Raw genomic sequence first — 22,302 nt, 5'->3', positions numbered from 1 at the left:
GGCGGAAATGCTCTCTATTTGGGGAAGTAAGGGATAGTGTATGTGTGTGTGTGTGTGTGTGTTTGTTTGTTTGTTTGTTGTTTGTTTGTGGATCTCCAATGGAACCATTGTCCGGTTCATATAACATCTCAAGCTTTTAAATATTTTATATATTATTCTATAATGTTGGATTAATGAGCTTTTAATTATATTTTTAAATTAATATGTGCTTTGTTTGCTGTTTGGTATTTTAAAGTTAGTTATAAGAAAATTTTGGGAAAGACGTTTATTCATTATTTTGCAGAAAAGGCAAGAAGCGCTTATACGGTCAATAACCGGTTAGTTTAACCAACGGAGACTCCAGGAAGTCGCTGCTCCCGGTCAGGAAACAGTCTGATGCACAACAGCACATTGTTTTCACACTTTAGCTTTTGTACGGATTAAACGAGATATAACGTGTTAATCAGTGAGATTTAGAGGTGCTTTTTTAATTATCATTAATTGTATTTATTTATTATATATAAATCTTTTTTATTATTGACAGACTGACTGGCTTATAGAATGTATGTGAGATCCACATAAATCACCGGAAGATCACTCTTGCAGCCAGTTCTAGGTCGCTTTTATTTTGAAGCCAATTCTTAAACGCTCTTATCATAATGCCTAGTACACTGTATACACGTGTGTGTGTACACAAAACAACGTGGGGAATAGTTTGATAGTGGAGTCTGGCATCTTCCATCACCTTTTCCGACACATATAAACTCGATTTGGCGCTCAATTTCTTCCGCTCTCTCCTGGCTCTTTTCCTGATCCCTGCTCCCCCCAGATACAAAAACACATACGCACATCCATGCTCAAACGCCACATTCGCCCAGGAGAGTGTGTCTGTGAGAGGGAGAGAGCCGCAGGAGAAGCAAAACGCCAAAGCGAATCTCATGCCGACGGCTTGAAAAAATAACGTGGCAATTAATATTTGTACTCGATGCTCGCGGTATAGTCATCTACTACATCCCACAAAGAACAAGCCGCAATTCAAGATGCCCCAAGCAAGGCTGAGTTTCCTGATCAGGGCCACATATGACACCCTTCCCAGTCCCCGGAATCTTCACCTCTGGTATGGCACAGAGGAGACCTGCCAACTCTGCAACTCCAAAGACCCCACCTTGCGGCACATCCTCTCTGGATGCAAGGCAGCGCTAGCGCAGGGCCGGTACAGATGGCACCACGACCGGGTGCTGCGTAAGCTAGCCGAAATCCTGGAGACACGCAGGCTGGAGGTAAACAAGGCCAGCCCAGCAACATCTCAGCGGCTGATCCAGTTTGTTCAGCAAGGGGGCAAAGGCCAGAGCAGCAGTGCAAAGGGGCGGTCTCTCCTGTGTCTTGGAGGCAAGTGGAATATGAGAGCTGACCTTGACCAGCAGTTAAAGTTCCTGCATGAAGTAACACCAACATCCCTTCGGCCAGATATTGTGCTCTGGTCCACCCCTACAAGGACGGTTATCATGGCGGAGCTGACTGTCCCATGGGAAGAGGGGATAGAGGCTGCTTTCGAGAGAAAGAAGGAAAAGTACTCAGAGCTGGCAGCTGAGTGCACTCAAGCAGGATGGAGGGCGGTCACCCGTCCAGTAGAAGTCGGGTGCAGAGGCTATGCTGGAACATCCACCCAGCGGCTCCTGAGGTCCCTGGGGATCACAGGCTCCAAGCTTAGAAAGGCGCTCAAAGAACTTGCGGAGGAGGCTGAGCAAGGGAGCTTCTGGCTCTGGCTTCGTAGAAAGGACAAGGCGTGGGGAAAAGGAGGGTCCTAAGGCTGGCTGCAGGGGGCGGCAGGGAGACGTCCCTGTCGCTGCTCCACCACCTTGAGATGTTCCGGGATTAATGGAGCGAAACATCAGTGAAGGGTGGCTCCCGGCTGACGACCCTGCAGCCAGCCCAATGGCACCGTCGGAGGTGTGACAGGCAGAAATGCCCAGCAGGTATAACCACCTGTGCTTCAATTTAACTGGCAGTGGGTTCATATTTATCGCACATACATGTGAGTGGTATCATCATCATCATCATCATCATCTAATTCAACTCAACACAAGGAAGTGAATAAGCAATTTTAGTTAAATTAGTCTGTACTCATTGCCAATAATTCTAATGTGTAATGTTTTAGCGACCCAGTAAGCCCTGATTTGGTGATTTGCACATCAAAAGACATCTAGTTTAAGTCTAAATTTGGTTGAAAATGACTATACTTGAATGTGAAGCATATCCTAACTACAGATTGAAATGTAGACCTAGATATCCAAAAACAACTTTCACTTTTCACCCATATTTATCCCACTTTTCACATGTCCAACAAGACATATATCCCCAAATCAGTGCTAACTGGGAAAGTTACATGCAGGTGTAGACAGTTTACAAGGTTTTACTACCTTTTAGTTCAGTGTCATTAGGAGTCCTAGGCTGCCAATTGCAGACATTAAACCAGCAGTGTCACAGCTGATTTAACCGTTTGGATCATTCATTCCTCAGATCCACAGCCTTTCACTCTTTATAGCTCTTGAGATAATCTTCCACTTGCCTGCTGGTGTGTTGTTGGCACAGACGCCTGCCAGCGGCATCATGGCAGAAAAACACACAATGATGAGATTAATACTCCTAATTTAAGAGGTGCACTACATTTAGATGTCCCTTCAATAAGAGGCAATACTTATCCAGCCATCTTATCTTCTCTCCTGCAAATTTAAAAACACCAAACTGAAGAAAACGTATGTTGGACATGAACTCCCTCTGCTTTTTCTGTTTGTAAATATTATGTAAATTTCATCATTAATATTAAAATGTGAGACTCATTCCAGACAGACTCTTTTTTTTTTTGGACAGCTCGAAGTCTTAATGTGTGCAGTGATGCTGCAGCTTTGCTGGCACCTTCTGCACAAAGCTGTGTGACACTTTTACACAGCGGACATGGAGCCAGTGAATTGACAGCTTCAAGACAAATTTGGTCCCCTTCGTGAAAGATGCTCGCGTGTCTGAGTGCAAGCAGAAAACTTCAGCTTGGCATGCGTGAAATCAATGTTTTCACACCAAAGGTTATGTGTTCCCTACAGCGACCGTCTTACACTGTGTGTGTCTGGGCGTCTGGCTGTGTGTGTGTGTGTGTGTTTACCTGCAGGCCTTTAGCCGTCAGAGTCCGGGGGTTGGCGACGTAAGTGTGTAAACGTCCGTCCACTCCTCTCAGCAGCGGCTCAGAGTCTCGGACATACTGCAGGTCTCTGGATGTCCGCAGGTCTACCACCTCCATGGACTGACTCACATTCTGAACCTGACAAAAACACACACACACACACGGTTGATATGATGAGTGATTACTGTGAGTATCCAGCTTCGCCAGAAACGCTTATGATTGGTTTTGGCTGTTGTTTGATTACTGCCACCTGTTCTTTGTTTCTAAGCACCTGTTGTTGTGTTGATGTGATGGAATATTTAAAGGGTTGGTTCACCTAAAATTGCAAAAAAGACACATTTTCTTACGCATCCCTCACGGTATCTAGCCGTGCAGATAGTTTTATCTGCCCAGGAGATATCCATCTGTGACATTTCTGCTTCCGCCTCATTACAATAGAGATAAAAATGGAATTTCACGTGTGCTATTTTCTATTTAGAAACTTTGTGTCTCTCCAGAAACATTGTCCCAGTTTCCTTAGCTAACCCACAGAACACAGAGGGACTATTTATTCTTCAGAGGCTTTACATATTTTCAGTTTTAGATCATTTCTAACATGATTTGTGTGTGTATGCATCTAAGAAGGGCTGTGTGACATACTGTAAGTGATCAACAAATCAACAAGATTAAGAGTCTAGCAGCTCTGTGAGGCTGTACTTCAGTTCAGCAGTGCTTTGAGCTGAATGCTGATATGCTGATGTTTAGCAGGTATAATGTTCATCATCCTGGTTTAGCCTGTTGGCAGAAAAACATTTGCTGATTAGCACTAGATACAAAGTACAGCTGAGGCTAATGAGAATGTCACTAGTTTTGCAGGTATTCGGAAGTGGGCAACCTCCCTGTCTGAAAAGTGAAGCCAATGCTGAAGCACTTTAAACTTGCATTCTTTCTAACAGCCAGCAGGGGGCGACTCCTCTGGTTGCAAAAAGAAGTCTGATTGTATAGAAGTCTATGAGAAAATGACCCTACTTCTCACTTGATTTATTACCTCAGTAAACATTGTAAACATGAGTTTATGGTCTCAATCGCTAGTTTAAAGTCTTCTTTAATACAGCATGATGTTCATTTAGTAAATTATGGTCCCATTTAGAGTCAAATAGACCATAAAGCAGGGTATGCTTTAGGGCGTGGCTACCTTGTGATTGTCAGGTCACTACCACGGCGTTGTCCGGTCTGGGAGTTGTCTGTGTTTTCCTCTTACAACTTTAACCCTTTCACAGTGTGTTTTCAGTTCATTAAAGTCAATTATAACCTTTTTGTTCACCTAAAAAATGTCTCAGTGTTCGGTGGTACTTGGCTCCACCCTCTCGTGTCACTTCTGGTTGCAAAAAAACATGATGGCGATGGCCAAAATGCCGAACTCAAGGCTTCAAAAAGGCAGTCCACAAACCAATAGGTGACATCACAGTGACTACGTCCACTTCTTATACACAGTCTATGGTATTCGGTCATAAATCAAAGTGTTATACAAATTAAAAAGTTGACCTGATGGTGGAACTAAACGAAAATTGAAATTATCATCAAAGTTCTCAATACTTTTGCCCTGGGAACCTTGAATATTTATTATCGCAAATTTCACAGCACTCCATCCAATAATTGTCAAGATATTTCACTATGAACTAAAAATGTCATCCTTAAAAGGAAAGAAGAGATCACCAAAGTCATTAAGGTTCATTCTCTAGGGAGCACAAATGTCACGGTAATCTTTATTCTAGAGGGACACATTTCTACTGACTTTTGATGATATTTTGTAAAGCTGTGAGCACCACAGAAAAAAAAAAATCCTTCCATCTAAATTTCAAAGGGAAGGCAGCAGAAATCTCAGGGAAAGATGACTCAAAAACGGACAAATGAAACCAAAAGAGGTGTGAGAAAATGTGTTTTTGGGTTATGTGCCGTCTGTGTTTGGGGTGAACCACCTTTGCTCAACAACATGATGCAAAGTCACACAGATCATACAGTATTTCTCTTTGAAGAAGCTTCTCATAAGATCCATTTAAAACACGAGATTCTCACCTAGAGTCTGTTATGCTCTAAAGAAACAAACACTCCCATGCATCTTCTCATTAACCACCCTGAAATGCTACTTCAAATCTCCTTTGATATTGAATGGGAAAAACAAGCATGAAAAAAAAGAAAATCCATTATAAAAATGACCCAGATATCCAGAAGTGATATGCAAACAAATAAACAAACACTCAGGCAAAAAAAGAAAAAAAGCCACCCACACATCTCCCACTGTAACACATGCTAGGGCGGAAAAATCTAAGCAAAACACGCGTAAACACACGCATGCATACACACACACACATTCACACTCACAGCAGGATTTAGGTGTCACTTCCAGAGACACGCTGAGCTAATTAAGATTCATAAATACTGAAGCCTCCCAACAGGAACAGAGCGAGGAGGGAGGAGAGGAAGGACTTATTTTAGATGGTCTTCATCTGTTTTTCTTACTATTAATCCTCGCCATGTGATCGTTTTATTTTGGCGAGAACACGGGATGTATGTATCCTGATGTGTGAGCCTTGCAGTAGTGCATGCTTTGGGAAATGTTTGCCGGCCCGATGGTGTTCAATTATTCATCAACTTCTGTCACAAACCAATTTTATTTCTTTCTCAGGACGCACATATACATTGAGAGAAAATGTGCTTACGCAGCCAGGTTACATATCCTCACATTAACACACGCATAAACAGTGTGAACACATTCATGCATACAAATACTCATAAAGAGCTGCTGCATCTTTGCAATATACAACATGTTTCTTTCACACCCATCTGTCAGTGTTCCCCTTTGAGTTTAAACTCTTTTGACATGTTGAATGACGGGGAATCTTTAGAGGATACAGCTACTGATGTATCAGGAATACATCTGTCAGTGAAACCTGTCTGTTCATGTGTGTTTCCGCAAGTGTCAAAACAAAGAGATATCCAGTGAATATTTCATTCCAGTACGCTGCCTTTTTCCCCTGTGCTGAATCGCAATGTTGACCATTGAAACATGCAGGGATGCACCTCAGAGTCAAGAGACAAACAAACACATACACACCTGTTCAGTCAGCAGGCGTAGTTGTCGACTCCGAGGGTCGCGTTTGCAGAGGTTTCGTGCCGGAGCGACCACCGTGCAAACACACCTGCCGTCAGGATCTGAAGCCGTGCTGTAGACCTGCCAGCCCTCCTCTGAGCCCGGGTACAAACCCTGCACACAAACAAGCTCTGCGTTAATGAAGTCACTGCAGGGATAACACGTCAGTATTCAACAGAGGAGGAGGTCAGCAAAGTAGAACTGAATTCAAATTATGGAATTAATTGTTTGTTTTTGTCAATAGTGCACTTTTTTTTTTTCTACCTGATGTACATTTTTAAATCAAAGACTAATTAATTAAAATTCATCTACAATTCCTCCTTTAACCACTTATGGCATTTTTCTTGTGAGATTTTATACCGTCTTATACATCAGATTGGTACATACGGGTACTTTGCAAAAGGTCAAGGCCGCGCCCCCTTTTGGGGGATAGAAAACAGAAGATCTCATAGACTTCAATGCAATTTGACGTATGTTTGGATTGTAATTCTGACAAATTCGTATGCATTCATCTCTTGTTATACAAACGTTTCTTTTAAACACGTCTAATAATTATTTTGCGACCTTGCCTGAACCTGAGCGTTCGCGATACCTTTATAAATTAAGGTTGATCGCCATCATGTCCCTTCAGTCTTCCCCCGTCCAACACAGTGGTCGGATGTTGCTTATCCAGACTTCTATACATATCTGATTGAATCATGTTAAGCTAAGTGTTGTCTGTAACTAACCAGCCTGTTAATAGACAACTGTTTGATCTATAGGCTGAGATTTAGTTGGAGACGACAGTTTGATGCTGCTATAACGTTAATGTATGACTGTATTACTGCAGCAGCCTCACATGCTAGTCACTGTCACCAACATCATTTAGTGATTTATCACACTGACAGTGAATATTCACGTATCATATGTGCCTCAAATCTCAGTGTGGAAGCCTCGGTTATCCCGCTACACAACAGCTTTTTGTCATTTTTACATTTTCTCTCCTGTGACAGTGAGTTTATTTCCCCAAAACTGGAGCGCAGCCTCGGCGATGACGCGATGCTGGTCTGGTTTATAGCTTGGAGCCATAAAGCCCCTCTATTATGTCTTTTTTAGGACAAGTCAGGGGAACAAATCTGAGATCAGCGTTTCTGGATTTATTTTTGGTGCAACGAACTACACAGTAACTCTTCAGCATAGCATTATTATTATTACCGGTTTGTTTATAGTAGAAGTTTGGAGACATGTTTCAACTTCTTCTGTTTACTCTGTTACCGTCTCTGAGGGACACGGGATTGTTTTCCCCCAAAGGGGGCGTGGCTATGCAAGCCTACTCTGGATGACGTATTGCCGGTCTGATGTATAGTAAACGATTAACAATTAAAGCAATAAGCCAATAAATATATCTGTAAAATGGTCAGCAGTCTTGATAATTGATCATTTGTTATTTTAAGTCGCTGGTTCCAGCTTCTAAAACATGATAATTTGCTACTTTCTCTTATTTAAAATCAATAAATTCAAATTAAATATCTTTGGGTGGTGGACAAAACAAGGCATGTGAAGTCACCACGAACTCTGAGAAATTGTGATATTGGGTTATATAAATATAATTGACCTGACTTAATGGTCATTTTTTTGACATCCTATAGACGACACAATTATATGATTAACTGAGAAAATAATCAAGAGATTAATAGAGTATGTAAAATGATCATTACTTGTTGAAAATATATACCTTGTGCAACATGATTGCCAAGCTTGTAATTGCCACTGGGAAAACACTTTTCAAAATATTTTTTTTGTCCCCTCGCTACCTCTAAAACATTGGAGCTAGATTTGATCTATATAATCTAAATGTGTCCCTATTTGTCCAGCCATTGTGACCAAAATGAGACAATTCACTCAGATATACATACTGTAAATTCATCAAAAGTGCTTCACCCATGTGCAAACACAACACGCTCCATGAACACTGGCAAGGCTGTTATGGAATATGTTGCCCTGAATCACATCCCTTAGGACCTGCTTCTCTTCAGGCTGCGTACAACTCATATACAGTATGTGTTCAAAGAGCACATGCAGTATCCTTATAGGAGTACAGTATATAGGAGACATGTGCAAGAAACATTTAAGAAAATGTCAAAAAAAAGACACAATAATTAACGTTAATAAGGCAGTGAGTCATGCTGTGCTTCTTTAAAGCAAAAAGAAAATGACTGCTACAGCTATATTTCACAGACCTTGAAGTGTTTACATGTTCTATCTATTTTTTTTATGTTTGATGTCTTTTATGAAAAGGTGTTTTTCAAACGGACTCAATGAGTCATATTACTGAAGCAGTTTCTTTTGTGCATTTTCTAACACATTTGCTCAGGGTGTTATTCAGGTCAGGCTGTAGTTAGAAGGGTAGACTAATATTTTCCTTTAAAAAATGTTTCTGTCTAATTCCATCTTGCTGATAAATCTCAGCAGGATTTCAGGAGCTCATAATGTGACACATATTGTGATCTAAGTGTCCATTAATGTTAAAAAGGAAAGTGCATGCCCTTTGCACTTTATTGTACCTGACAGCATCATAGTGAGCTTCTGTCTAAATGAGATATTTTGCAGCTAAAATCCGCTGTGACATCTCCCACATGCCTGTGTCCAGGAAAGCTAGCAGCAGAGCTGGAGAGTTTCCACCCTCTGCATCCACAGCCGGAGCTGCTGTTCTCTCTGGCAAGAAGTCACCGGCTCCCCAGAGCGCCCACAAATCTGAACAAAAAAAATGATTTTCACCCTACTCACAGTCCATACTAATGCACAACTTCGCTTCTACTGTGGTTGGTACCATAACCATAACATTCGACTTCAGCAAATCGTTTTGTTACTTGAATATACTTTTGGTTTAGTTTATTTCCTCCTTTGTTGTTCAGACTAGGGCTGGGCCATATGACGATATACTGTATATCGTGAAATGATATTAAAATGATTTGTATTTTCTAGGGCTATCAAAGTTAACCAGATAATAACGTGTTAACACAAATTTATTTTAACGCCACTAATTTCTTTAACGAGTTAATGCATTTTGCGATTTTTTGGTTGTAGCGGGCTCAGTTTTAAAGCTAGAGTGATACTGGTATTATATGAAACCAGAAAACCAAAGGGATCCATTGGTACCTACTATGTCATAGAAAAACTGGCATGGGGTCCTTTGACCTCTGACCTCAAGATATGTGAATAAAAACGGGTTCTATTGGTACCCACGAGTCTCCCCTTTACAGACATGCCCACTTTATGATCATCACATGCAGTTTGGGGCAAGTCATAGTCAAGTCAGCACACTGACAGTTATGATTTCATATTTTGGATGCTAAATGTGAGGGTTTCTGGACAATATTTGTCATTGTTTTTTGTTGTTAATTGATTCCCAATGAACATATTTGCTCGCCCCCATGCTCATAAGAGTATTAAATACTTGTCAAATCTTCAAGGTACATTTTGAACAGATAAAAAATGTGTGATATTGTGATGTTGAAAAACCAGCGGCCGAACTGCATTATGGCAATATTTACGTCAGTTGGATGGCGGTTTACGTCCTGATCCTTGCATTTGGGAACAGCTGTTTTGCTACAACAGAGGGAGCACAGAAACTTTCCCAGACTCAGCCCAACCAAAATAATAAGAGCTCGACAGAAAGTCAGACACAGACCAGAAAACAATCTTCAGTAAAGTTTGCCACACACCGGTCCCCACTACAGGCATATTTGGAGTGCAGGCTATCCGTTGTCATTGACCGGCACAACGTGTCTTTTTTCTTCTTCTTTTTTATGTAGGAACAGTATCTCTGTTGTACGACACGCAACGGTTAACGTATGAATAAAATAATCTATGGAGAAGCCGTGCACACCCCCAGATAACACAGATAATTAAATGTATAGCGCCGCATTTTCAATTAGTTTGAATGTTTGACCCAATCACACTAAATGTCCATTACTTGTACATTGCAATGACACTGAATGTCAACAAAGCAGGTCTAAAACCAGTAAAAAAAAACTGTACTTTTATTATAACCAATGATATACTAATCACTGATGTTATGTACTGTAGGCTGTATATACCTTACATTACATGCAGTGGATTCAGACCAAGATGTGTACGTATAAATTAGTATGGACCTTAATGTCTGCTAGGGCAGGGCGATATGGAGAAAATCAAATATCACAATATTTTTCACCAAATAAGTATTGTAGGATTGACTACTGATGCTTTTACAAAATATTTACACAATGACATTTTGGATAAATAGAAAATTACATCACTTTACTGTAATGTTTAAACCCAGGAAAACACAACACTTATGCCATATTACGATATTACGAAATCCAAAATCTAAGAAGATATCTAGTCTCATATCACAATATCAATAAATTATTGATATACTGCCCAGCCCTAATGTCTGCCACCTGTCCTGCATTTATCAGCTGTTTTTTTTATCATATTAAATCCCCTTCGTTTAGATAAGATATAGGCTAGGCCACTTGAAACAGTTTTTTTCATTTTGCACTTAAGTTCTAATAAAATGAGAAAATATTCAGTACTTTTCATTTGTCAAGTATTTAATTCACAAAAATATAGTTTACCATGTATTTTTTTACTGAATTACCATGCTATATCATGATGTATATTGTTATTTCATCCCTATCGCCCAGCCCTAATTCAGACAAAACAGATCCCTGAATAACAAGGAAGCAAATTACACTGAACCAAAATACAAAGGCAACACTCCCATTTTGCACGAGTTGAAATAAAAGACTTTTCCTATGCACAAAAAACACTTATTTCTCTAAAAAAAAAAATGTGTTTAAATCCTGTTAGTGAGCACTTCTCCTTTGCCAAGATCGTCCATCCACCTGACGTGTGGCATCTCGAGATGCTGATTAAACAGCATGATTATTACACCGGTGTGCTTTGGGCTGGTCACAATAACAGGCCACTCTAAAATGTGTAGCTTTATCTCACAACACAAAGCCACAGATGTTGCTCTGAGGGAGCATGGTATTGACGACTCACCGCTCTCATGGTATTGTGTTTTTCGGCCACAGCAGGCAGCTGTTTTCAACAATTTTCCCAGCAGCCATTCTGACATGTAATTGCAGGCTAAACACAGGTGTAATTGATGAAATTAATTTCCGCCCTGATCCATTTAGGTGGCCCAATGCCATGGTATTGTGCATGCTGGCTCACTGGATTGGCTGTAATACTAAATAGTACCATAATTAATTGTATCAATTACATCTGTGTTTACCCTGCAATTACATGTCAAAATGTCTGCTGTGAAAATGGCCTATAAGGATCTAAAAAATGACCGTACGCTACCTGCACAGCACCAAACAGCAGATAGACACAGTTAGCGATTAGCTGGTGAACATAGTGGAGCATTTAGCAGCTAAAGAGCCAGATATTTCCCTCAGGAGATGGTGGAGACCAAAGCCAGAGCTAAAAAAAGAGGGAATAGTACTTAAATTCATCAGGTGGCACAACTCCAATTTAATGCCAATGTTGCTTTTCCGTATCAACTTAAAAGGTGATAATATGTCAGTGTTGTGTTTACAGCTTGTTTACTTTGCCCCCAAGTACAGTAGCCAAATCAGTTATTGCAGGTTTTAAATCTACTTTTTGAATGTGCACCACTTGAAACCACCTTCTGAAAATTCAGACCACGTAAACTCAGATAGGTGGTTCTCAAAGTAAAATATTTAAATTCTATAAATACAGTGGTGTTTAAATTTCACAATTAAGTATTCAGTTGCAAGAACAGTGCAAACACTTCTTTTAAATGAGAACAAGATGCATTTGTTGACGTGATTTTCAAGGCTGCAGCACACAGCAAGACACATTTATCAATAGCTCTAAAATACCACCTGTGTTGTTATATAATGACACGTGTTACTTTTTTAATTTTTGGGGTTATTTGGGACCTCATTAGGTAGTGCTGAGGTGACAGCAATTATTCCCTGAGGTCTAAACATTGGACCCAATTCACAACACGTTAAATTAGGGAACACGCAAAATCGCAAGCTCATTTTGGGCGAGATTTAACTAGGTCTTCAGTTTGACCTACTTACAGTCGTGTTAACATTTCGGAACAATGTAAAGCTACGGCTGAGCTCAACCTGACACACACCAGCCTGTCACATTTATCTGTCTGAGAAGCTGCCCTGCAAACCCTGAAAAAGAATAACGACAGAGGAGGAAGCGGGGATGATGGAGACGCGAGAGGAGGTACGGGAGGGGGGAGGAGGAGGCCTGGAGGGAAACGTCTGATAAATCAATCAGCTGGGTTTGGTGTTGTAACCTTGAAGTCCCATTTACAATGGAGCTGACGGGGGCAGGGGTGTTTTGAACAGGAGGACGTGGATGTGATGGGAATATAAGCATCGTTTGTGCCTACTGTTCGATGTAATTAAACAGAGGAGGACATACGGCACCTAAGGGCTCATTTCACACAAGGGAAAAATGATAAAAATCTACTCAGGCAGCTCAGCTGATTGTGATCAGTGCAAATACAGAGAGAGAGAAAGCTAACAGAGCTAAATTCCTGCAAGACTACAGCAGATAGAGACAGAGGTGGAAGAGATACGACAACATGCAATACTTAATAAAAAGCACGAGTGTAAAGGTCAACATATTGTCGTCAACCAATACTTGCACCCGAGGGAGGTTTTCTGCTAGAGGGTACGTGGAGAGGTCACCTCATGTCACCTTTGTCTTGGCTGACAAGATGCACTTACACACACTGCAAAGACAACAGCCGACGGTCAGTTAGCACGCACATTCTGCGCCTGTTTGAGATGAAATAACTCTCCACACCAGCAGGCGGCGGTAATCTGTATTCATCACTCGAAAAGGGAAACAGGAAGACCGAGGAGAGCTGATATACAAGACGTTGTTATGATACGTACATGAAACAAAGCGGCTTAGCTTCATTCTAGATGGCCATGTATTTGTGAAAATATCTGTGTATTAGAATGATCAGATGAGATGAAGATGAAAAATGAGAAGAGCCTTCTTCTCTTGACTTTACTTGCTTTCCTCATTTCCGTTTCTCTTCTCGTGCACTGATTCGTTTAAGCTGAACAGCCAATCAGAGTGATTTCTCTCACTGATGAGCTACGCCGCCGATTCAACATGCTAAATCGGCCGAAAAGCCTCCGACACGGGCAGACTAGAGCCGACGTCGCAAAAACTAGGCCGACAGACGCTCACCAATGGCCCCGAACTTGGCTTAGTGTGTCAGGGCCTCAATTGATAACCTTGACCAAATCAACCTAAACAGACAATTTCTGTTCAAAATGCATTAAAAAAATACTGTAATAACATCCACTTTTATATAATTAATAGTGTCGAATAACATCCAATTTTGAACATGACGAGTGGAAGGTTGGAAACCTCTGATCTGGCTTACAATGTGTATAGTGTATATAAACGTCATTAAACTGATTGACAGGAACACAACAGTTTAAGATTTCAGAGTCTACTATCTCCTGATGTAGCATGAAGTAGCAAAACACTGCACCTCTAACATCTCCATCAGTTCTCAGCCAGTTCTTGTGTGTGTTTTTGTAGAGTGTGTCTGTGTCTGTTTGTGTGTAGGCGTCTACTTGCAGGAGACTGCATGCACTTTGCTGAACTTGCAAAGTACCGCCACACAGCAGCTGTGAGGTGCCTCTCGGGCCAGAAAGCTAAATCATGCAAAGCTTAAGCACGCACATAAACACACACACACACACACACACACACAGAAACACAATTTATATACAGAGTTGAGAGACCTGTATGTGCAGTGGTCCAGCATCTACATGTCTGAGGTTGCCAGGGTGTTGCTAGGGCAACAAATCGCTGGCTGTCCCAAGGGTGAGTCAGCCATCCCCAAGAGAAATATCACCCCACTAAGTCAGAGAGAGAGCAATCCTATTACCCCTCTGCTTGTATGTGTGTGTGTGTGTGTGTGTGTGTGTGTAGCAGTGGGTGCATACTGTACATGTGTTCTTTATGACTCATATAAACAGAAGATATTATTTATTTATTAGTGCTATTTATTCTTCATATTGGCAACACGCTTTTTTTTCAAATGTTGTTCTAACTCTGCTCCTCTAAACATCTTCTCTTTTTTTGTTTCTTTTCCCACTTTGCCTTATTTTCTGCACCAATGAACAGATCAAATATCTGCTGCATGCAGGCTAAACGCTCCTGAAATGTGTCGATCCATAAATTTGACTCCTTTTTCCCTCCTAAATCTAGATTGCCTGGATGCTTTGCTGCAATTTCTCTAATCAAACGCAAAGAATTATCACATTAGAGAGCTTATGCAATTATATAAGCGCAGAGAGTGTGTGGTGATGATGTGTACAAAACAGCTGATTGAAACATGTGAGTGAGTGTACACACAAAGAACACAAGATAACAAAACAAAAACAATCTTCTGTACCGTTAAATTGACATATATTTAGAGAAAGATGCTTCTAGTGACCCAAAAAAAAGCATTTTCTGTTTGTTTTGGAATATAAGTGTGTTTGTATATAGTGTGTATACACAGAATACATACACTGACGATCCGCTCATGTGTGCCCTCAGAGGAAATGACGGTTCCATTGAGTCCGACCAGCGACGGCAGAGTCTGGGACATCCAGTTAGTTACCATAGCCATGGTGCTGAGCACCGCGCCAATCTTCAGCATGGGAACACTCATCCTGACACACACACATTCATGCACCAAACACACACACAAACAGAAACTCTGGCTGCTTCTCACACACAGTCCAAACTGTTAACAGCAGTCATGACACACAACATCAACAACATGATGCTACAGGTATAAAACGTCGGTGTGCACGCTCATGAGTTTCCAGCTCTAGAATCCCAAAAAAAAACCACAGCCGGGATCGTCCCACTGCTGAAGTCTCTGCCACAGGTTAGAGAATAAATCCTGGAGCACTAGCCGCTCCAGATGCCTCCATGTGAAGACGTATCAAGTCCAAACATCCAACACTCGGCTCAGGCTGCAGGAGATGCTCCTGGACACAGCTGGTTAGGTCCGACTGATCTGTGTGTGTGTGTGTTTCCTGGACTGCTTCCTTCGCCTGGCAGTAAGACGCTGTGGCTGAGCCAGAGCTGCTCTCTCATTTATCCACTAACTCTCTGCCTCTCCCTGCCTCCACCCTCTCTCTCTCTCCATCTCTCTCCCAGACACACTCCCTCTCATTCATGCTCTCATCTATTCTCTCAACTTCTTCATCAAATGAGCACATTCTCCTCTTGAACAAGATGATATCAAATATGAAGTGAGATAACAAAAACCCTTTAAATATCTGTCCTCTTTCTGTCCTTATCTGTCCTTTGTTGTCTCCTTTCCTACCCATAGTCCTTTCCTCCTGTCCTCTAATTCTCCCTTTTCATCCTTACACACATGTCTTTCTTTTCCTCTCTGTCCCCCCTATATGCCTTTCTATTGATTAAATGCAAACGCCTACACGAAAGCACAATGCTCCAGATTGACCTGTCCCTGGTCTGTGTGTGTGTGTGTTTGAATGTGTGTGTTTGTGCTCATCATGTACAAACTGATGCAACACTGCCTCCATGTGGCCCAGCGGTCCCATGTCCCAAGTTCAACCTCTGTATACAAGCTGTTTCACACTTAATTTGATCAAAACTTGAGAGGAAGTACAAGATGTTCAGGGGAAGTTTTATTTGATCTGTGTCGGCAGCGCTTCCATGGAGGCAACAAACTCCCAGAATAACATCCAGCCAATGTGCCACCAAAGTAGAGAGTAGTGTTTGTGTGTCGAACCTGCCCATGGTCCTATTCCACACTACATACTAAGTGTGTGGTGTATATACTATATACTGATATACCGTTTTTGCATTTAGTATACCAAAAAATTAATATACTTAACTTTATACTATCAGGAAATGACACAATGCGTGCACTGATGCATCAAACTGCAGATGACACTGCAGATTAAACTTCAAGAAGAGACAGACCATTTTTTTTCCACGGAGCTGTTTTTAGTCTGCATACTGACTGCACTGAGAATTATCTATTTTGTCACATTTCATTTCAATCAAGTGTTTTTTTTTTCTTTTAAATTTGAACACTGACAAAAAAAATGCAATAAAAGCAAACACTTTAGAGGTGAAACTGACTATTTTGATGGTTGATCAATCTTTTAAGTAATTTTTCATCTACAAATGTCAACCATTCTCTGGTTCCTGCATCTCAATTGTGAGGATTTGCTTTTGCAATTGATCTTTTGGAAGTTATAGCGGGCTCAGTTTTAAAGCTAGAGTGAAGATACTGACATCATGTGAAACTAGAAAACCTAAGGAATCCATTGGTATCATGTCATGTGAGGCTAAATAATGCTCCAAACTTGGCGAGCAAAAAACTGTCATGGTCATTTTCAAAGGGGTCCCTTGACCTCTGACCTCCAGATATGCAAATGAAAATGGGTTCTATGGGTACCCAAGAGTCTCCCCTTTACAAACATGCCCACTTTATGATAATCACATGCAGTTTGGAGCAAGTCATAAGTCAGCACACTGACACACTGACAGCTGTTGTTGCCTGTTGGGCTGCAGTTTGCCATGTTATGATTGGAGCATATTTTTTAGTGCAAATTTTTTTTATGGCCGACCGTTATTCACTATTTTCTGACATTTTATGAACCAAGTGATTCATTCATGAAATAACTGGTAGATTAATTTATAATGAAAATAATTATAAGCCCTGAAAGATTCAAGTTCACAAATCAGCACCTGTGAAACTACAGTAAGAGGTATCTGGTGTCTTCAGCAAAATATTAGATTGACCCTTTGTTTATTTTTTGTGACATTGGCTTCACTTCCTCATTGTTTGGGATCCCACAGATGCCACTACTGTATGTTTAAAAATAATAATAATAACTGCAAAATCAACCAATGTCCTCTTTTCAACTCTTTTGAACATATTTTTTCTTTTGTTCTGATCTTATTAAAATCAAATGAGTAGAAAAGTACAGTCTTCACCACAAACTGGGCTTGCACATTTGATGAACGTGAGAAAAAGCACTATTAATACACCAACAAAGGAAGGAAATATAATTACTTTAATACGCTATATGGGCTATGCACGAACAATAAAAACGTATACATTTGTTGTATTTGCTATATAGTAATTAAATGATAGAGAAATACAGTAAATATTAGGGGTGGGAATCACCAGAGGCCCCACGATACGATATTACCGTGATAATTAAGTCACAATAGGATCTTATTGTGATTTTAAACATTTTGCGATATGCTGAGTATTACGATAAGATATATTGTGATTTATTATGTTTTTTCAACTGAAAATTATGCAGTTTGTCAACATCTGTTTAACTAATAAGATTCAATTTTCACTCTGTTCATCTCAGAGTTTTCATTTTCACATATCGTAAGGTCAGAGGTAAAGGGAACCCTTTTGAAAATGCCTGTGCCAGTTTTTCCTCGCCAAAATTTAGCGTAACTTTGGAGTGTTATTCAGCCCGACCAGCTAACATGACATGGTTGGTACCAATCGATTCCTTAGGTTTTGTAGTTTCATATGATACCAGGATCTCCACCTCTGAAATACACAAGCGGACCAATGGATTGTTAAGAGATTAATAGTTTGTATAATAAAAAAAGATCAATACTTGATGTCTGTGTATCAATACAATATTGCCACGCATAATGTTGCGATACTACGCTGTATCAATGTTTCCCCTCACCCCTAGTAGATAGATACGTTACTTATGTTTGGGTTGAAGTAGATCCCAAAGACCTCTCTTATGTACAAACTGTTATAAAACTCCAATAACAGAAATCCAAATAGACTTATTGTGGATTTTCAGAGAGGTAGTGCTGCATAAAAATCATTGTATTAACCATGTTTTACAGCTACAGGCACTAAACAGAAGTAAGGCATATTACTCTGTACTAGCATTTCTCATAAATGGAAATGTCAGCAAGTATCAAGCTGATGAAACAATGTTAAGTATGTTTTTTGAGCTGTTAAAGAGGCCCTGGGGAGTCCAAGACCCCCCACAGAACATTAGTTGTTAATAGCTGATGTGTGAGAGCTCTTCTCATGGTACTATAACAAGACGAGCATGTCTTAACTACAAAAGGGACGCGGCTGCTCCGTGGTTCCTGCCTGCAGCGATCATGTCGACAATTTAACTAACCAACACTAAATGTTTTATTGTGCCTTTGTTCTCAGCAGCAGTTACATGCTCAGGCTTTCTTGTCTCAGTCAAGAACCCCCAGGATACACATGGATTATACATAAAAAGCCCTTCAGCAAATACGCTGAACTAACATGAATATTTCAATCAGCAGCACTTAGGGGTAACACAGTTGTCAGGAGATTGAGGGCCTCAATAGAGCCGACGTGACAACTGAGCAGTGTGAAACTCCTTCAGGGTATTTATGGTCACTGTCTCAGGTAGATATCTCTTTGCATTTCTAGGAAATATATAATAATAATGTGTTTTTATAGAGCAAAAGAGCAAAGCAAAGTTGCAAAATACATCACATAACAGACAGAAAGGACTGAAACCAAAGCTGATCAACCACAACAATGAGCCAAATGAGGGCGCATTAAACCCCACGATGAAAGATAAAGATGATTTCTCTAAGTACAAAACGCGGTAAAATAAATTCATAATAATGTGATTTTTAGGAGTAACTGGATGGAAGACTCTGAAGATCCTGGCAAGAAATCCTCTGGCAGCAAATATTACATTTATCAAGTCCTTTTTATGCTGTTGATGCATGCAGCATTTCATTTCTTTGGACACAGTGTAGTAAAAGGCTCAGAAAGATTTAGGATGAAAGCATTTTTACAAGATGTGCTTTTTGGGAGATATAAATGCATTTATCATGCAAACACATGCATGAATTGAAAAAAGAAAAAGAAAAAGTGCTTTGTCAAAGTCTGTACTACTACCCTGAACTTCACTTTTTTCCATACTTTGAAGTCCAGCACAAATATTCAGATTTAAAAATTGTCATTTGACAAAAAAAAGAGAGGACTTTTATCTCTCCATAGGACAAGATTGTAAATTACTCTCCATCAATTTTATCCCTGGACATCTGATTTAATGTTTGAAAGCTGCAATCATTGTGGCTTGTGATGTTCCAGCATAGAGATTAGGAGTAGGAGGCAGGGGCGTCTTCTTACCTTACATGAGCAGACAGTAAACAGCAGCACCCAAAAGGCTCCAGGTGGACCCATATCCATCCTCCTTTTTCTCTCCTTCAGGTCTCCCAAGTCTTGACCCAGGTTTGGCTCACCGCAGGCATTAAAACCAGAGCACTTAAGAGACTCCAGCGTCTACTTCAGGTACCACTGGGAACTGTACACCTCAGGCTTATGGACTACTGTAGTGGCTGAATCCCCTCTGGCTGTGGAAGAAGAACACAGTCCTGGTGTTGGCTGCACGCTGAGGAGAGCCACTCACACTGGAGAGGACAACTGTCTTAGAGAAGGTGAAAGAGGGGGTGTAGGGAAGGAGGAGTTGGAGAATAGGATGATTATCTGTTACGTCAACACAGGCAGTAGATATGCAGTTTGTTAACTGGTGTGAAGGTGCACTCTTGTGAGTGACAGATTGCATGTGAGATAGCACTGTTGGTTTTGGCCTCCTGAAGTTACCGCTACTAGTGTAGAAATAATACCAGTTTTGTCAGACTGGCTGGGTATCATTGGAAAATGTCTTAAATGTGAAACAATTGGTTGATAAACTGATTAGTTGACTGACAGAAATTGAATTAGCAACTATATTAATGATGGATTAATTGTCATTTTCATTTGTCGCCCAGTTTTGAGAATTTGCTGCTTTTCTTTCTCTTATATGATAATAATAATAAATTCATTATTTTTGCTAGCTAATCAAACTACATTATCTTCTTCTGCATGGGTCCTAAGCAAAAATGTGTTTCTGGGAGCAGGAAGAAATTACATTTATTCATATTTATCCGCTTTTGAATGTTTCTTGTGCACAAACTTGATTCAGGGAGCTTTTGGGGAATAAAATGACAGCTTATTCATATTCATCCAGGTTTGAATGTTTCTTTGCAGAAAACACTTTCTGGGAGCTTTTTTGGAGGAAATGACAGTTTTAGCTGGTGTTGTGAGAGAAGGCGTAGGTCATTTTGGAGAATAGTAGAGCCAGTGTGTAGTGTGTATGTGCACGTGAGAGGTGAAGCGAGAGAGTGAGAACGAGCGCGGTGTGTGAAGAAGAAAGTTGGTTTAGCTTTGTAAGTATAAAGTGAATGTTTGATGGAAGTTGCAGTTTGTGCAAGAAATAAATGCTGCAGCTCTTCAAGACCAACGGAGATTTCCCGTGTCTTGTTTCCCGTGTCTTGTTTCCCTGCTGTTGACTGAAGGGACGGGGGTTAACTCCGGAGAGAGTACGGTATCGACTCCCCGGCCCTGGAGACCAAAACCACGATCTCCCCTGTGTCCTCTGACTACGTTTGCAGGAAGAGTTAACACCAGCTAATGTTAGCTACTAACAAACATGTTTTTTCTACAAAACCCCATTTTGTTCAGATTTCCCATAAGATGCCACATTTTTCAAAAATATTTAAATGTCTTCTGAACACAGGAAGCCATACAAGAAGTTTGCCTTAATAAGATAGCATTAGCTAAAACTACCAAGATTGTGGTTTAAATCATTAATTGTCTGATAAAATAATAGAATATAAATCAGCTTATTTGACCCTTTTAAACATAATTAGAACTTATTACAATGTTTTAAATACATTTGCCATGTCATTTCAATAAATAAACGGGAGAAAATTATTATAACGGTCAATATTAGAGTATTGATTAATGATATTTCACTCCTGACTCACTTCTTCTTGGCTTTCTCATCATCTCTGTGGACACTGACATCTATCTCCAGTACACACTAACTGCAAATGAATAAAATATTAGACATTGTATTGGACCTTTAAGTTCAAAGAGCATGAAATATGCACATTCCCATGCTTGCTCCCACTGTGAGGTATAGCTAGTTAACTATGACTTTCATGTCACATCATCTATATTTAATTGCTAAAAAAATTAGCGGATAAACGCTCCTGGTGTTCATCCGCTTCCTTTCATTAAAGATTCAGCATCATTGTTTCCGATGTTAGATGTACTGCAGATGTCAGGATAAACAGAAGAGCAGGGAGAGAGAGAGAGATTAAGGGTGAGGTCACCAGAAAAGGGTGAAAAGAGGGAAGACTGGGGGCAGGAAGAGAGAATATGAATGATGTATCCTCAAGCTGTAGCACACAATGAATACTGAACACAAGCACACACACAACCCTCTTAAATCCAATTTCACTTCAGAGTGGAAATTAATGAAAAGCCTGGCTTCATGCCATCCCAAAGTCAGTTCGCCTGCCAGAAATTTAGGAATTATCTTTGACTCAAATTTGACATTTGAAAAGGAAGTACAAGAGGTCTGTGTGCTGCTGACCTAAAGAAAGTTATTCATGCCATTATTTCAATTTAAATTCCCCATGTTCTTGCTCTTACAAAAAAAGCACTTTGGAGTTGGTTCAAAATGCAGTCGCTGGGCTTTTAACTTGGAACTTAGTTAGCGCATGCATTTTATCATCCCTCCACCGCCTTCGTTGCTTTAAGAATATAATTGAAGCTTTTACTGATCAATTATGATCATATTTTTTTGACCTTTCAGGATAAGGGTGCTTAAGCAGCCATTTGGTGCATTGTCATATCACTCTATGTACTTCTTTTACTTGATTTCAATGCTTTATATGTCAATTTACCATCTTAAAAATGTCATATTAATAGTAGAAGCAATAGATCAAATGCAGGTCTAAGGGTCTACAGCCGTAGTGGCTCTGTGAGGCAGTACTTAAGCAAAGCTGCGTTGGATTAAAAGTTAAGAGATCAGTTTTTACAACTCATCCTGAGGGAAACATGAATGTCTGTACCAAGAAGTTAATTTGGTTTGTCCGTTCTTGGCTACTGTAG

The 22,302-nt window shown here is 40.3% G+C and overlaps 1 protein-coding gene across 1 annotated transcript in view; it reads right to left on the bottom strand.

The window, feature by feature from the left end:
* LOC119485880 (noelin-2-like) overlaps positions 1–15,419 on the bottom strand; it is a 30,712-nt gene extending 15,293 nt beyond the window's left edge. The window contains exons 1-3 of the mRNA XM_037765698.1: positions 14,851–15,419; positions 6,249–6,398; positions 3,137–3,292 (exon numbers count right to left, since the gene is read on the bottom strand). Coding sequence (XP_037621626.1) covers positions 3,137–3,292; positions 6,249–6,398; positions 14,851–14,994 — 450 coding nt within the window. The 5' untranslated portion in view covers positions 14,995–15,419. The remainder of the gene's footprint in view (positions 1–3,136; positions 3,293–6,248; positions 6,399–14,850) is intronic.
* Positions 15,420–22,302: the final 6,883 nt, after the last annotated feature.

The sequence above is a fragment of the Sebastes umbrosus genome, chromosome 3 (assembly GCF_015220745.1).
Source record: "Sebastes umbrosus isolate fSebUmb1 chromosome 3, fSebUmb1.pri, whole genome shotgun sequence".
Classification (NCBI taxonomy): Eukaryota; Metazoa; Chordata; class Actinopteri; order Perciformes; family Sebastidae; genus Sebastes; species Sebastes umbrosus.
This window is presented reverse-complemented; position numbering and strand designations above follow the sequence as displayed.